General features: G+C 40.1%; 1 protein-coding gene across 1 annotated transcript; it reads right to left on the bottom strand.

Annotated features, from left to right (window-relative positions):
• Window positions 1-400: 400 nt before the first annotated feature.
• Window positions 401-15270, bottom strand: Msmb (microseminoprotein beta). Its single transcript, XM_047551887.1, has 4 exons — window positions 14929-15270; window positions 7026-7116; window positions 5769-5874; window positions 401-650 (listed from the first exon to the last, which is right to left on the bottom strand). The coding sequence occupies exons 1-4, from the start codon at window positions 14938-14940 to the stop codon at window positions 521-523; spliced, it is 339 nt and encodes a 112-aa protein (XP_047407843.1). The 5' UTR covers window positions 14941-15270; the 3' UTR covers window positions 401-520.
• Window positions 15271-16926: the final 1656 nt, after the last annotated feature.

A 16926-nucleotide genomic window follows, 5' to 3' on the forward strand; every position in this document is an offset into this window, starting at 1 on the left:
CCTTTGAATTCCCTATCAGATTGCTCCAGGGTCATGAGGCACTTCATGTTATCCTGCTCTAACCTTAGGCAAACACAGAGGGATGTGAAACAGCAGTGAGTACACTCCCTAACGAACAGGACAGAAGGTTAAACACTAACACCTCAAAGGCATCAGATTTCATCTCAAAGACACATTTGTTGTTATTTTTTTTCCCTCCATCCACCAGACAGGCAGGTGAATAGTAATGCATCAGAAATTGCAGAAGTGGCCGTGGTCCCCTGAGAAGAATATGCATGATGACTGACTGGAGTGTAGGACAAATACTATAAGTTTTACTTCATTTATTTTTATCTCCTTTGGATATTTGTATGCTTTATAGTACACATTAAATCAATGAAACATGATTCAAGTATTTGCTCAAAATATTTTTTTATTGATAGGTAGGGCTATACAATCACAGGCTATTAAAGACCATAGGTGAATGAGGCCTAGTCTGGGAGGGCCTGGGTCCCATCAGGCTTGGAGCATCGGAAGAATATTATGCTATCCAGGATTCAATAGGGCAGGGCTTTTCTGGATTATTCTTCTCCACCACAGTATAACTGCAGCTCGACTTGTGGAAGACTTTCTCACACTTGTCGTTGTCAAAACCAACAGGTACAGAAATTCTGTCATTGAGACAAGACCAAGACCTGTTAGAAGGGAAAAGACACCTAACCAACCTACCCTGCTACCTAGGCCAGCTCTGTGCAAGAAAAAGCCCATACTCCTTGCCAACTTGAGGGCAACCATTGGCTAGCATCCAAGGTTTTGCTTTCCATATTATTGGACCTGCCCATATTATTGAGTCACATAGACCATTCCTAACTTCAATCCTACTTTCCAACCTACATACAAGGATAGTGGGAAGTTCTGATACAGGTGGGGCTACTCTGGAGCTAGGCAGCTTCTTCCAGTCTATCCCTAAATCCCTTCCCTGTTCAGGAAATGCCCAGAAGCAATGGTGCTGGAAAGTTGGAAGGGAATAGTCACCCTGGCTCTAGCATAGCAGCCTGTTAGAAGAGGAGCTACCTCAACCAACAGAAGCAAACAGGTACCCCAGGCAAGGGTCATGGGTCCAAGATAAACTGATGAAAACTAGAGATCACCCTCCCAGGAACATCTACCTACACTTACACTGCTGCAAACAATTGTAGGGCCATTGCCCCTTTAAAGTCCATTCATACATGCTGGAGTGATTGATCCTGCCTAAAGTGCATAGAAGCAGTCATCTCCAGTGCCTTTTGTGACAGTGTTTCCTTCCAAAATGTGACCCTTGACTTTTATTTTACTAAAAAGGACATTGTCATTCTCCTCTCAAAGCTAACCTAAACCAGTGTCATTCTTCTGTCCTTAATTATCTGGCCCCAGGATGCCTGTATCTGTAGCCCCTCACTGGTAGAATGCCCCTGGATTAAATCCTCAGTACTACCCCCAACACACACACACACACACACACACACACACACAAGAGACAGAAAGAAATTATGATAAAATATTAAGTTATTACCTTGACACAATAGGAGTATATGGTTTTTCCCCACACTTTCTAATAGTTCTATAATTAATGTTTTACTATGAAAATTTAGGAAAATGTCTAATCTTTTAAAATGGTTTAAATGTTTAATGTAAATGTTTAATGATTAAAAGTTGTTACTTGCTGGTAAGAATGAGGAATGGTGCAGCCACCTAGGAAAACAACTTGTTAGTTCCTCAAAATTTAAACTAATATTTACATTTGGCTCAACAATTCTCCCAGGTATATGCCTCAAAAGCATTGGAAGCAGAGAATCTGACATACCTTTAAGATTCATAGTAGAAGTATTCGCTATAAACAAAGAGTGAATGCAACCCAAGTATCCATCAATGTGAATGATAAACAAAATGTGGAATAGCCATACCATGAATATTATTCCAGTACAAAAAGAATGAAGTACCAATACAAAGATGCAAGATGGATGAACCTCGAAAATACGTGTAGTAAAATTAACCTAGCACAAAATAGTCAAATATCATGTGATTTTATTCACATGAGATATGTAGAACAGGCAAATTCATAAAAACAGAAAGTAGATTAGAGGGGGGCTGTGATTGTAGCTCAGTTGGTAGAGCACTTATGTAGTGCATGCAAGGCACTAGGTTCAATCCTTAGCACCACATAAAAAATAAACAAATGAAATAAAAGGTATTGTGTCCATCTACAACTAAAAAAAATTAATAAAAAAGAAAGATTAGAGGGTATCAAGAGTGGAAGTGGAAATTATTGCTTAAAGGATATAGCAATTATCCTTTTAAGTTAATTTAATGGGGTCATTAAAAAGTTTTGGAAGTTGTGGTGATAGTTGCACAATATTGTGAATGCATTTAATACCACTAACTTGAATTGTACACTTTGCCTGAGCCTCCAGCCACTGACACCAGATCTGAGCACCATCCCATAGGAGGTGCAATGGGTCCAAAAAGTTCTTCAAGAAAACTTAATCAAATTGGTATTTTTGTTATGGTCAAAACAATTTTTTAAGTTCATGAGAAAAATAGAGTGAGTAGGAGGTGAGGCAATTCCAAGGAAGAAGTTGATTCTCAACAATGAGGAGAGCAGTAGAGCAGTGTGTCAAAATGATAGGCAATGTGGCAGAGAAAAGGGCACTGGGAGCCAGTTACTCTCCTAGGCTCAGGAGACACAGACAAGGCATAGGGAAGGGGTAAAGTATTTATTGGGGGAGCTGGGGATGCAGATTGGTGGTAGAGCACTTGCCTAGTATGCACAAGACCCTGGGCTCAAACCCCAGTACCACAAAAAGAAAAAGAAAACAAAAAATCATTTACTGGGTTAATGAATGGATTTATATGCAGAACCTCATTTATTTCTCATATCCACCTGAGGAAACAGATATAGTGAGGAAATAGATTCAAAGAGACTTAGAGATTTACCCCAGGAACCACAGCTAACATATAAGGGAATGGGAGATTCGGACTCAGGTTACTCTGACTCCAGCATTGAGGCTCTTCCCACTTCACTGTCAGGAGCAGTGTTGCTATTTCCTACACTAGGTGCAGGGGAACCCCTGGAGAGGGTCCTATTGCTGAGCTGTGATGACACAGCACTGATTGGGAGAAGGTATGTTAGCCACTATGTAAGTGAGCTTCCATGTGAGGGAGGGATGACTCACCAGCCCTTAATCAAGCATAGATTCAACCACAGACACTTGATACAAAGACAAATTTTTGGTGCCACACAAATCAAGATTTATCTATAATACACAGAAATGCAGCCAGTGCAATGCCTGGAAGCCTGTTCTAGGCAGCCTATGGGGCCAGTTTCCCAATTTGATACTTTTTGTTTCAATTCACATTTACCAGGAGTCCTGCTCAGTGTGAGCAGAACTTGCCAGACACTTAGATTTTGATAGGACTCCAGTATTTAAGTGCTTGCTCCTCTACTCACTGGTATAGTCATAAGAGTCCCTGAGGCACTTGATAAAATTCAGATTCATAGGCAAGTGCTACTTTACAGGGGGAAATGCTGCTTTACACCAATGCTTCCATCACCAAAACCACTCCTGTTGCACTGTGGATATAACCCAGGGGTAGAACACTTGCCTAGTATGTGTAAGACTTAGGTTTAGTTCCCAGCACAACAAAAGAAAAAAATCACTCTTGTTATTGCAAAACACTACAGGCCATAGATGAGTGACAGGAAGAATCAGATGGATTGGCTGGGGATGGCTGGCATGAACAAAACTGCAGGTACTCTGTGTTCTATTTTCCCAAGTACTAGCCTTTGGCATCTATAGCAACCCAGCAGAAAACATCTGCATAACCTTTGGGCTTCCTTGAGTTCAAATTGAACAGAAAAGCAACACAGGGTTTACAGTACAAAGAACACCACAAATCATTCCTTACACCTCACACCTCTTCCCTCTGCCTTTTCTCAGATCATTCCCATTCTTACAAATCTCCAAGGTGACCATTAGGACAATACTCCCGCCTCAGACTGGGGATTGAACCCAAGGGTACTTACCAATGAGCTATATCCCCAGCCTTTATTTATTTATTTATTTATTATTACTTTATTTATTATTTTTAATAGTAGTAGTAGTAGTAGTAGTAGTACTGGGTATTGAACCCAGGGGCACTCTGTCACTGAGCTACATTTCCAGACCTTTTATGTTTTATTTTGAGACAGGGTCTCTTTGCTTAGGGCCTCACTAAATTCTGAGGCTGGCCTTGAACTTGCAGTCCTCCTGTCTCAGCCTCCCAAGTCTCCGGGATTACAGGATAGCTGGGCATACAGCTGTGTACCATACCACTCTGAACTCACTGAGGCAATTTCTAGAATAGCATCAGATGACTGGATAAGCTTTCCTATCTTCAGGTATCTATCTAGATATAGGTATTTAAGAATAAAGATACTGCCCAGCATGGTTGTGCACACCTGCAATCCCAGCAACTCAGGAGGCTAAGGCAGGAGGATCACAAGTTTGAGGCCAGCTCAGGGCACTTAGCAAGACTCTGTCTCAAAATTCAAAAGTGGTTGGGGGAAGGGACTGGGAATGTAACTCAGTGGTGGAACAACCCTGAGTCCAATCCCCAGTACCACAAAAAATAAAAAAATAAAGATACTGTCCAAGTTTCAAAACAAGTAAAATGGAGGTGGAAACAACACAAGTGCCTATCAACAGATAAGTAGGTAAACATAATGTAGTGTACACATACATCGAAATAGTATGGATCTTGAAAAGGAAGAAAATTCTAACATATGCTACAACATGGGTTAACACTGAGCACCTTATGCTAAATGAAGTAAACTGATTTTGAAAAGATAAATACTATACAATTCCACTTACATGAGGTTCCTAGAGTAGTCATATTTATAGAGACAGAAAGGAGAATGGTGGTTTCTAGGGGATGGTGGGAGAGGGAATTGGGGTGGGAGAGATGATTGAGGAGTGATTATTTGATAGGTACAGAGTTTTAGTTTTGCAAAATGAGAAGACTGGTTGAGTCTGGTGGCACACACCTGCAATCCCAGCAGCTCAGGAGGCTAGCAGGCTAGCAGGTGGGACCTGGTCTCAAAAAAAAAAAAAAAAAAAGGAATGAAAGAAAGACCTTCTAGAGATGAGTGATGGTGATGGTTACACAACAATATAAATGTACTTAATGCAACTGAACAATCTGTTTAAAACTAGTTTAAATGGTTAATTTTTATGTTATGTATGTATTACCACAAGGAGATAGGACTGAAAACTAATCTTCCTCCCACCACAACATCAAGAGCGGACCCTAACATAAAGGATTAACTCTGGGTGATAACAATGTGTCACTGCAGGTTTATCAGTTGTAGAAAATGTGCCCCTCTGGTGGGGGATGTTGTTAATGGGGGAGGTTGTGCAGAAATATAAATCTCTGTACCTCTTCGATTTTGCTGTGGATCCAAAACTCTCTAAGAAATAAAACCTATTTTAGCTATGTGCAATGGCTCACACCTGGAATCCCAGAGACTTAGGAGACTGAGACAAAAGAATTCCAAGTTCAAGGTCAGCCTCAGCAACTTATCAAGATCCCATCTCAAAATGAAAAAGGACTGAGGATGTAGCTTAGTGGTGAAGTACCCCTGGGTTTCCATTTCCAGTACCAAAAATAAAGTCTATTTTAAAAACTTGAAGCATGGGATTTTGAAAGAGGTAATAGCTGTTCTTCAGAGACAGCTATACCCCCCTCTTGGTCACCATTAGTTTGAGACTTACGAGCTACAGCAGCTTATTCCACGTTGAGTGCAAAAACAGTCCTCACACTTCTCATTTTTCCATTTCGAGTTCAATACATGTGTGACTCCATCGGCATCCTTGCATTCTAAAACAGTACACAGGGCATATCAGTGAAATACTCAAGTCACATAACAGGGATAAGACTTGTCAGGACACTGAGGCCAGCCCCTGCCATGTGATGATAGGCAATTTTAAAGGCATCTAAGAAAATGCTTCTGTATTCACCCATGGCTAAATTCCTGTACTGAGCAGTCCTTGCCACTGATAATGTTTTCTTACACCAAATTTAAATCCATCCAGCTTTTATTTCAGAACAGACAGTTCAAAAATAACTAAGGCCCTTCTCTTTAATTGGGTATTTATTATAAGCCTAGGGGTAATTTAAGCCCAGCTTTTTCCTATTGGATTATTAATTGGATAAATAATTCACTTCTTCACTTTCATTTGCCTTGCATAAGTGTTTTTCAACCCTGGTACATGTGCAAAATACCTTGTTTACTTAAAAACATCTATGGGCTGGGGGTGTAGCTCAGTAGTAGAGCATGTGCTTAGCATGCATGAAGCCCTGTGTTCAATCCCCAGCATCCAACAAGTGGGAAAAAAAGTTTGAGTCCCATTTCATGACACTGAAATTAGACTCCCTTGGTATGGGCCCATGTCACTGTATTTCTAGAAAACTCTGCAAATGATTCCAAGGTTCAAACAGGTGAGAACAATTGCCTTAGATCCTTGGTCGTCCAAGTGTGCTTGAAGGACCAGCAACATCATCACCTGGGACCTCTTTGAACTTGAATACTCTCATATCTGCTTCAGATGCACAGAATCAGAACCTACATTTTAACAAGATTTCCCAGGGATTGGCACACACATTAAAGTTCGAATACTGCTTTGGAATAAGCAGTGGTTTTTAATCCTGGCTGCATGCGAGAATCAATCAAGGAGCTTTAAATGTGCTTCTCCAACCCAAGAGATTCTGATTAATCTGGTTTTAGATGGGGCCTAAGCATGGTAAGGTTCAGAAGCTCTCTAGGTAATTCTTATCCAGCCAGAATTGAGAATGGCTGCCTCAAATGCAGGGCAAATTAAAGTCATTCATTTTATTCCTTTTCTATATCTGCCCCAACCCTCCTTCCCATGGAGATTCAGAAGGTTCTCATCTACCAACAGGCAATACCTACTAGGCTGTAATAACATAATAAACATTGAAAACCCAGCATTTATAAGTATGTACATTACCTTGAGCATTCTCCATATCTATTAAATAGCACTGTGCATTGCTTGAAGTCACGAAGGTGGAAAGAACCATAAGGCTAGCTAGGAGAGCTTTCTGAAATGTAGAGAAAGATCAGGGGTGGAGAATAAGTAAATTCAGGTGCTGTTCCCTGACTGAATGTCAAGTTCAAGGGTCCTTGCTGAGCTCTAGTAAATGCCACTGAAGATGGAGTTTCTGCCCTCAACCAGGCCAACAAGTACTAAAACAAACAAAAAACGTCATAGGAAGAACTACACATGTATCAAAAATCACACAGCAATAATGACAGTATGCTATTTTATTACAGAGGAAGTTTGGGAAAAGTTTGCAGATAAGGTGATGTTTTAGATATTTTATATAATATGTAGAATGTAAAGGACAGAAATGAAGGAGTAGAAGATTTCATGAAGATAATAAAACATTGACAAAGACACAAAGGCAAAGAGAAAACAATTGGAAACTTGCTGAAGCTGAATTAGTTGGAGATGCAACAGAAAAGATAGATGAAGGAGAGGTTGTAAACACAAACAGTGAGGCTTAGAGCTTCATTTTGAAGGTGACAAAGGCATTTTAAAATCTTACTCTTCTTTTTTTCAGTACTAGGGATTGCACCCAGGGCCACACTACCACTGAGCTACATCCCCAAGCCTTTTTATTTTTGAGACATAGTCTACATTTCCAGACTGGCCTCAAACTTGAGATCCTCCTGCCTCAGCTACCTGGATTGCTGGGATTACAGGTGTGCACTACCACGCCCAGCAGATGAAAACATATTTGATGGCTGCATGAACGAATGAAATTAACCTAGATTGAAATAAGTAGATAAGGAAAAGTAACAAGTTGTCCTTATCATCTTTTTGAGGCAAGTAAAATAAACAACTCTTGGCGGTCATGGTGGCACATGTCTGTAACCCTAGCAACCCAGGAGGCTGAAGCAAAAGGATCACAAGTTTGAGGTCAGCCTCAGCAACTTACCATGACCCTATCTCAAGATAAAAGATAAAAAGGACTGGAGATGCAGCTCAGTGGTAAAGCATCCCTGGGTTCAATCTACAGTATAAAAAAATAAATAAATAAACTAAACAAATCTTAAGGTGGCACTTTCAGGAATCTTTAAAAAAGGAAAATGGACAGAGAATAGTTACTCTGAATGATATTTAATATTCATTATGAAGTGATACTACCTAAAGTAGTACATTACTCATATAACAATAGAAAGACAAAAGTAGAGAACAAAACAGAGATCCAGAAAAAAATTATGTGTAATATGTATAGGTATAAAATTAAAATGAACAGAGTCTTTGAGTTGTGGGGAGTGATTACTCAATAAGTGAACTACCTTTTCTGTACTGGGAACAGCTCTCCTGCCACTAGAAGCTCATCTCTATCCCTCTTTGGTCAGGAACATCTCTCAACTGCTGAGCTGACCACAGACACTGACAGATGGCAACCTGAGCAGCTTACCACTCCTGTGTCCCCTGACCTCACTTGTCACTGGTCACAGCTTCCAAACCAGTGCCATTTCACAGTTCATAAACTCAGCAACCAAGTTCCTTGGGGCTGGAGCTATTGCCATTGGTGACTGGCTCTGGAGCTGGGATTGTGACTATGTTCGGGAACCTTGTCATTATTCATGCCAGGAGTACTTCTCTGAAGTAACAACTCTTCCATGTCATCTGGACTTCCTCTCAGAGGCCAGGGGAATCTCCTGCCTGATGGTGGTGTTTTGCTTCCTTATTTGCCATGTGAAAGCACCATCTCCACATCCCCTGTCTCATCAGCTCTGTATGTTCCTTTTTCTATACTTTCTAGGCAGTCTGGGGAAAGCTCAGAATTTGACAGAGGGAGGATAAATACATACCATATTAATATAATGTTTGTAAAAATTTCTAAAATGATGCAAGGGCTACGTTTTTACAATAAGATCATAAAATAGCCAAAAATATAGGTAAATACTTACATTATTTTAAGCATAAAGTAAAAATAGATTTGAGTATGTAAAAGTTGTAAGAATATAAAGGAAATTTAAAAGGTATTCAATTTAGAGAACAATATCATTAGATGAAGGGTTTCTGTATGCCAACAGAAAAAGAAAAGCATCTAAGGAGAAAAATGGCAAGGGAAATAAAAGCTCATTTCACGCACATATGCAGACACAAATAGAAATGATGAATAAGCACATGAAAAGTTCAGTTTATTCATAAAAAAATGTTGCTGGCCGGGTGACATATGCCTGTAATCTCAACAGTTTAGGAGGCTGAGGCAGGAGGATTGCAAATGCAAAGCCAACCTCAGCAATTTAGCAAGGACCTCAGCAACTTAGTGAAACCCTGTCTCAGAATAAAATATAAAAAGCTCTGGGGATGTGGCTCAGTGGTCAAGGTGCCCTGGGTTCAATCCCTAGTACCCCCCGACCCCCACCAAAAAAAAGTAAAGAAGTTTATAAAAGAGTACTATAATGGGATTGCAAGAATTAACATTTAATTTATACTACTCAGAGAGAAATAGCACATAGTGGAAATAACATGCACAAGGATCATATGTTGGAACAATTTTTATGGAGAACAATTGGAGAGCATACATCAAAACTCTTAAGAGCACTTAAAACAGTTGAGTTCACATTTATCACTTCTAACTCCTGATCCTAAAAAATAGCACAGAGATGAAGGTAGACTCCCTCAGTGCAGTGGTAAAACAGAAAAACACAAAATGCCCAAAGAGGCTGGGTTTGGTGCCATACCTGGTGGCACACATTCCATGACTTGGAAGGTTGAGGCAGGAGGATCACAAGTTTGAGGCTGACCTCAGCAAAGTAATGAGGCCCTAAGTAACTTACTGAGGTGCTGTTTCAAAATAAAAAATTAAAATGGGCTGGGGATGTAACTCAGTGGTTAAGCACCCCACCCCACCCCACCCCCAGCCCCCAACCCCAGTTCAATCGCTGGTACCATTAAAAAAAAGAATGCCTACAAAATAGAACTGTTCAAGAACACAGTGATCCAAAACAACACCTAGCAAACTGACAAAGTGGGAGGAAAAATGACTTGAGCAAAGGATCACTATGTACCATTTAGTGAAACAAAGCAAATTACAAAGAATTCTGGATGATATTGCTGTGATGTGAAGTGAGGATCAGGAACGGACTGAGGGAATGTACTAAATTTTAACAAGGCGTTTTTGGGTGGTGAAATGATGACAGCTTTCGACTTGCCCTCTAATTTTCTATAATGAAATGCATAAGATTTATAACGACAAAGAAATAAATGCATTCTTAGCAAAACAAACCCCTCAGTGCACTCAGCCCACACCTGGACTTAGAACTGCACTTGCTCTTTATGCTTCATTCTTCTTTTGCATGATCTTAAGTTTAAAATCACAGTGGAAACCTACATTTTTTTTTATCCAAAAAAGTCAACCTTGTTGACAGAACCCTCTGCTCTCTTCATACAGAAAGAGGGCTTCCAGTGGTGGGTGGAGATAGGGATGCTGCAGTGATCACAGGAATTCTGAGGGTCTTGTTTCACTCAGTCACAGAACAAAGGAATCAAAGGAAATGAACCAGGGCTGCAGCCCAGAACAAGCAAGCTGTGCAGAATTCATCAAACTCCCTCTCCTCTGGGGCAGAGACACACAATTGAATGTCTTGGGAATGGAGTTCAAACAAAATAACAGGGGAAAGAACATTATTTCTAAGATTACCCATCTGACAGTATCTCAGGCTGGGCACAGTGGCACGTGCCTGTAATCTGAGGCAAGAGGATTGCAAATATAAGGACAACCTGGGCAACTTAGCAAGACCCTGTCTCAAAACAAACAAACAAAAGGATTGAGGATGTGGCTCAGAAATAGAACACTCCTGGAATCAATCCCGAATACCACAAAAAAATAAATGAAGTCAATATCTCAGAAATAGCCTGCAACTCTCTCTCTCTCTCTCTCTTTCTCTCTCTCTCTCTCTCAATTTATTTCCTCCCCCAAGAGAGGGGTTGTCCCACTTGAGTGGGCATCAGAGTTTCTTGGGGAACTAATAAGGAACACATAATCTCAGGTTCATTTGAAGATCAACAGGGTCAGTTGATCTTTACCTAGTCTCCCAGGTAAGATTCACAGGAAAAATGATCCAAATCAGTGCTGCCTTAATGAACAAATGAATACCTGGGAGAGCTGTTAAATAAAATATTTGAAGATTCTGCTTCAATAGGTCTTCAGGTGTATGACTGAAGCTCCCAGGTGATGGTGATGTCGATTGTTGATGCTGCAGGTCTGAGGATCACTCCTGAGAAGCTCAAAAGTTCCTTCCCATTCCTGAATCCTGTTCTGGCACAGGTCCTCCCTCCCTTCCTACCTTCCTTTCCTGCATTCAATAATCCTGAGTCCCTAATGCAAGCTGGCATGGGAGAATGAAGTCACTAAGCTGACATTTGTTAAAGTTTTCTAGGTAGTATGACTTCATGCCCAGCCTTGGGGTAAAGCAGTCCAATGATGTCCCTTAGAAATTGGGCCCTGTTAGGTAAGTCACTGCTCCTAGAATAGTTTTGCTCTCTATTGAGGTTAAACACTGATCAGTGCCTGGGAAGACTTGTCATACCTGGTGGTAAAATAAGAAGAGCTCCAAAGAAAACAGAAAAGGGAAACTTGGCAATTCCCTTGTATTCAATTTTTAGGTGGGGATCAAAGCAGAGTGACCTTGGTTATAAAGCAAAAGAATATATTCATAAGCCATCTGAAGAAATCCATCTGTTCAGTGGGCATGTAACCTACTCTATGTATTCCCCCTGCTTGAAGGAGCAGTGCCACCATCCATATTGTCCCAGCCTGCTGCCAGCAAGCAGCCCGTGTATAATAAAATGTCCAAACCATCTCTGTTGAGTTCTCCAAATTCTTTCTTTGGGATTGGTAAATAGTACACTGGGGCTTTTGCAGCCCTGGGGTTGAGCACTCTCCCTGATCAAGAGTTGGAGGTTTTCAGGGTCTTACGCTTGGTGTGGGTATTGCCAGCTCTGTAGTTTACCAAGTTCACTCTGGGGTCAAGTGGACTGTGAACTGGAGACAAGGGAAACACCACACACCATTTTTCTACCATTACTGGCTTTGAGGATGATTTCAGAGAGCATTTTTGTCCTGAGGAGAGGGCCAGCCACCTCATGTTGGCTGCTTCCTTCCTCTTGTCTTCTGTAACCCTGAAAGCAGCCCACTTCATTCCCTGCTGCTTTTACTGGGGTCCAAGAGTAGAGGAAGCCTGACTCCAGGGGTCTCCAGTAGACTAGACTTGGCCATTCACCCTATCAAATAATAGATAAGTGTTGCTGGAAGTGAAGGAATTCATTCCTAGTGTGGCCACACTGGGAAGGCAGAACTAAGGATAGTCTTTGGGTTACTTCAGGTTATAAGAGCTTCAAGATTACATAGAGAAGGAACAATCCCAAGGCAAGGGGCTAGAAGGATGCATGGTCATGCAGTCTGGGTCAAACCATGGGTTAATAATTATTTCAGGATGGCCATGCAGAACCTGTTAATGGTAAGAAATTTGCTGTTGCTTAGGGGGAGACTTTGATTCTTGCCATAAGATGGCAGTTGACTATCTGTTCATTATGATGTCTCTGCAAATATTAAAAAATAGTTTAGCTACTCTTATCTTGATTTCTTCAGTCTTGTAGGGAGAGGATTACTAGTGTTAGATGAGCACTCCTGTGCACAACCATAGAAATGAAATAATGTACCCCATTTGTGTACAATGAATCAAAATGCAGTCTGTACAAAAATTTTAAAAAGAAAAAAAAAAGATGAACCCTCCTTAAATGGTCAACCTGTCTACCAGCAGAGTTGAGCAGGAATCTGACCCAACATTTGAGGTAGCAAAATGAAGGCAGAGATGTCAAGCTCTTATCCTGTTTTTGGTTACCCACTGGATGTCTGCAACCCCAAGTGAAGAGTCTGTGTTTTAGCAAAAGCAGCTTCTAAGTCCCTGTTATAACTCCCCCTATTTCTTCACCCATTCCTCAGTTTTGAGGGAATTGGGGTATTGGCCAATCTGGCTTTACAGGTTTCTCAGCGAGTAATAAACTAATACATGTGAGAAGGGGACAATCTGGGTCTTTCAGCAATGGCTGAAATATGTAAGTGAAAAGCACCAGATGTTTAAGCCTAAAAATAGGAATATCATTATGAATGATAAAGCAGAATACAAGAGGGGGCCAAAGTCAGAAGGTATCCAACTAAATAAATCATGTAGGGAGTCCTCTCTTTTGAAATGGTTGCATGAATATGGACTACTAAGAAACACATGGGATCAGAAACTAGACATTTTTCCTGCGTTTACCTAAACAGAAGGCCCTTGTCAGAAGAAAGACTGCAAGTTCCAGGCCAGCCTCGGTAATTTATTGAGACCCTCAGCAACTTATCATGACCCTGTATCAAAATAAAAATTAAAAAAGGAATGGGGATGTAGCTTAGTGGTAAAGTGGCCTGGGGTTCAATCCAAAGAAGAAAGAAAGAGTGATAAAGAGATAGAGAGGGAGAGACAGAGAAAGAGAGAGAGATAGAGATAGAGATAGATAGAGAGAGAGAGAGAGAGAGAGAGAGAGAGAGAAGAAGAAGAAGGAGGAGGAGGAGGAGGAGGAGGAGGAGGAGGAGGAGGAGGAGGAGGAGAAAGAAAGAGAGGAAAGGAAAAAACAAGAATTTCAACTCAGTGATCTTATTTTTAGTGAACACTCAGGGAAGAAAGCAATCTTAAACTGTTAATTTTATTACTGAAGTTTGAACTGAAGGGTACACTACCACTACAGTCATTTTTATTTTATTTTGAGACAGGAACTCACTGAATTGCCCAGGCTGGTCACAAATTTGTGATCTTCTCCTTAGCCTTCCAAGTCTCTGGGGCATGCACCACCATGCCACAATTAAATTGTTTTTTTGTATACCAACAATTGATGAAAACACTTCTAACAGACTCAAGTACTTTGTTTTTAAGAGGCCAACAGTACTTGAAATTGATGTTGGTAGTTTAGCTTATTTACAAATGACTCAGATATGTTATCTCTATCATATACATTTATAAACATTTATTTCAGTTATATGTGCTAACTTATTTGTTTAGCAGTTATTTCTAGATTGTCCATGAAAACCAAGACGTCAGACAAGCACAGGTTATTTTTTTTTCTCAAAGAAAACCCTAAAACTTGCTGAACTTGAAACACAGAAACCAATGGACATTTCATGTTAAACATCCAACAGAGATAAATATAATCCTGATTGATTAGCAATGACCACAAAATGTATGTTAGCAATTTTAAAAACATCTTTATCATGCTCCACTAACACTTGGACCAAATTATTTGATAACAAAATGAAACTAATAACCTAATGAAACTAAGATCACCTGTTCATATGACTGAATTTTAAGATTCTTATTTGCAAGTTTTGTATAAGGCTTGAACCACATTTTTCAGATGAATCAGTATACTTGGTAGTTTGGTTTCTAAAAAAACTTTTATCCTTGTTTTCCTTTGGTTTTAAATGAGTTAAGGAGTTAACTTCTCAGTGTTCACATTTCAGCTAGGACTAGCTAAGATAACAACCTTTGAGCAACCTTGAGTTACTGGTTACCCTAGTATAAGCAGAAGTACAGCAGTAGATCTAAAATAGGTAGATAGTCAAAAACTTTTACATGCAAATTATAATAGAGCTGTCCCCAAACACCCTGGCTTTTATATGCATCTTACATCCCTCCTCTTGCAATTTGCACCACAAAGTTTTTCACATTTCCCTGTCAAACAAATGGCAGAAGCTCAAATTGGTTCAAAAGAACTCAAATTGGCTCAAGGGAACCCCAAATGACAAGGAAAAGAAAGGGGGGAGGTTTGATGTGCCTGGTCAGGAAGAACTTACCAGGATTCTCATCCTAATGGTCCGTGGACTCCAAAAATTTGTTTCTCTGCTTCACCAAATGATGTTTTGTTTAGTTTTGTTTTGTTATTTTAAAAATCGGTCTATTCCAGTCCTAAATGAAAATGATTATAGCAGCTGCTTGGGACCATCCTTTCTGTCTCTCTTATAAGGAGTTAACCACTGGGAGTGGCAGCTGCTTTGTGGGCATGGCTTCCTGGCTGGCTCGCCAAATCTGTTAGCTCTCCTAGGGGAGAGGTTCAACTCTACGAGTCACCAGACCAGGCTTGGCACTCACCCAAACAATAGATAAATGTTGCTGAACACAGGAAAGGAATCCATTCTCAGTGTGGCCACACTGGGAAGACAGAACTAAGGGCTATCTTTGGCTTATTTATTAGAGCTTCAAGATTATGTAGGGAAGAACAAAACCAAAGTGGAGGGCTTGAAGTGCACATTGTCAAGTAGTCTTATTCAACTGTCTGGTTAATCATTTTCTCAAGATGGCATGCAGAGCCTTATCAGAGATAAAAAGTTGCTACTGACTGGGAGGTAGTTTTGACTCTCATTAGAAGATTTTTATTGATCAAACCTGTTGTTCCAGGAATCTGATGTGACTACAGTAGATAATGACTCAGAGAAAGGACTAGTCAGAAAGGCAAAATGAGTTAGTTAAGCCTTTAGGTTTAGAGAATGACTAGAGACTTCTAGGCACCATTCTAGTCCCTGCAAATCTTGAAAATAGTTTAGCAGCTTTTATCTTTGTTTCTTCAGCCTTGTAGGGGAAAGATTACTAATTTTAGATGAGCACTCCTTAAATGATTAACCTGTTTAACAACAGAGTTGGGCAGGCATCTGACCCAACATTTGAAGTAACAAAGGAGACAGGTGCAAAATGAAGACAGAGATGCCAAGCTCTTATCCTGATTTTGATTACCCACTGGATTTCTGCCGGTCCAAGTGAAGAGTCAATTTTTTTTTTTTTTTTTTTTTTTTTTGGCTTAAAGGTAAGAGCAACTTCTAAGTACCTGTTATACTACTGAAATTCATCAAAGGGTAGTTTAGGAAAGTTTGAGTTTAAAGACAGAAAGGAAGCCTACATGGTGGTTAAGTACATTTAGAAAAAGTTTCTTTTTTTGGTACAGTGGATTGAACCCAGGGATGCTTTGCCACTGAACTATATCCCCAGCTTTTATTTTTCATTTTGAGACAGTGTCTCACTAAGTTACTTAGAGCCTCACTAAGTTGGTAAGGCTGGTCTAGAACTTGTGATCCTTCTGCCTCAGTCCCCCAAGTCACAGAGATTACAAGTGTGCAACAGCATACCTGGCACAAATTTCTTTCTTAATCCAGCATGATGCAATTAACAGGACCTAGGAAAATGGTTTCCAAACTTTGCTAAGCAATAAAATTACATGGACAGTATTCAAAAGCTCCTGTTACTTCAAAGGGTTTGCAGAGGGGGCCAGGTGTCAGTAGTCTTCAAAGATCCCCAGGTGATTCCATTAGACAGTCAAGTTTGGGAGGCCTGGCCTAGAAAGATACACCTGGGCTCTTATCTCACTGATCCTGCCTCCATCCTACATCTTGTTTTGAATACCCAGTGGCAACTCTTCTCCACAGACTGTTTCCTTGATAGAAAAATTATGCATTAATTGTACCTCTGAAATTATATTTAATTTCACTAATTCACTCAGATAGGGTCCAAGATTTAGAGACACACAAGAAACTTCATTATATCCCAGAATTACTAGAAGGAATAACCTTGATATTAGAGAAAAGAGACAGTGCTAAATTCATTAAGATTTTTCTAAGTTACTAGAATCTCATTACACTGTACACATTGAAATGCAAGTAATATACAGAAGATTCATAACCAAGACACATTTACCATTATCATTAAATGTGCATCACAGAATATTAAAATAAGAAATACATGCTCCTTTTTACTTTTTGTACTGGGGATTGAACTCAGGAGTGCCTTACCATTGAGCTGTGTCT

Source organism: Sciurus carolinensis, chromosome 5 (assembly GCF_902686445.1).
Source record: "Sciurus carolinensis chromosome 5, mSciCar1.2, whole genome shotgun sequence".
In the NCBI taxonomy this organism is placed as follows: domain Eukaryota; kingdom Metazoa; phylum Chordata; class Mammalia; order Rodentia; family Sciuridae; genus Sciurus; species Sciurus carolinensis.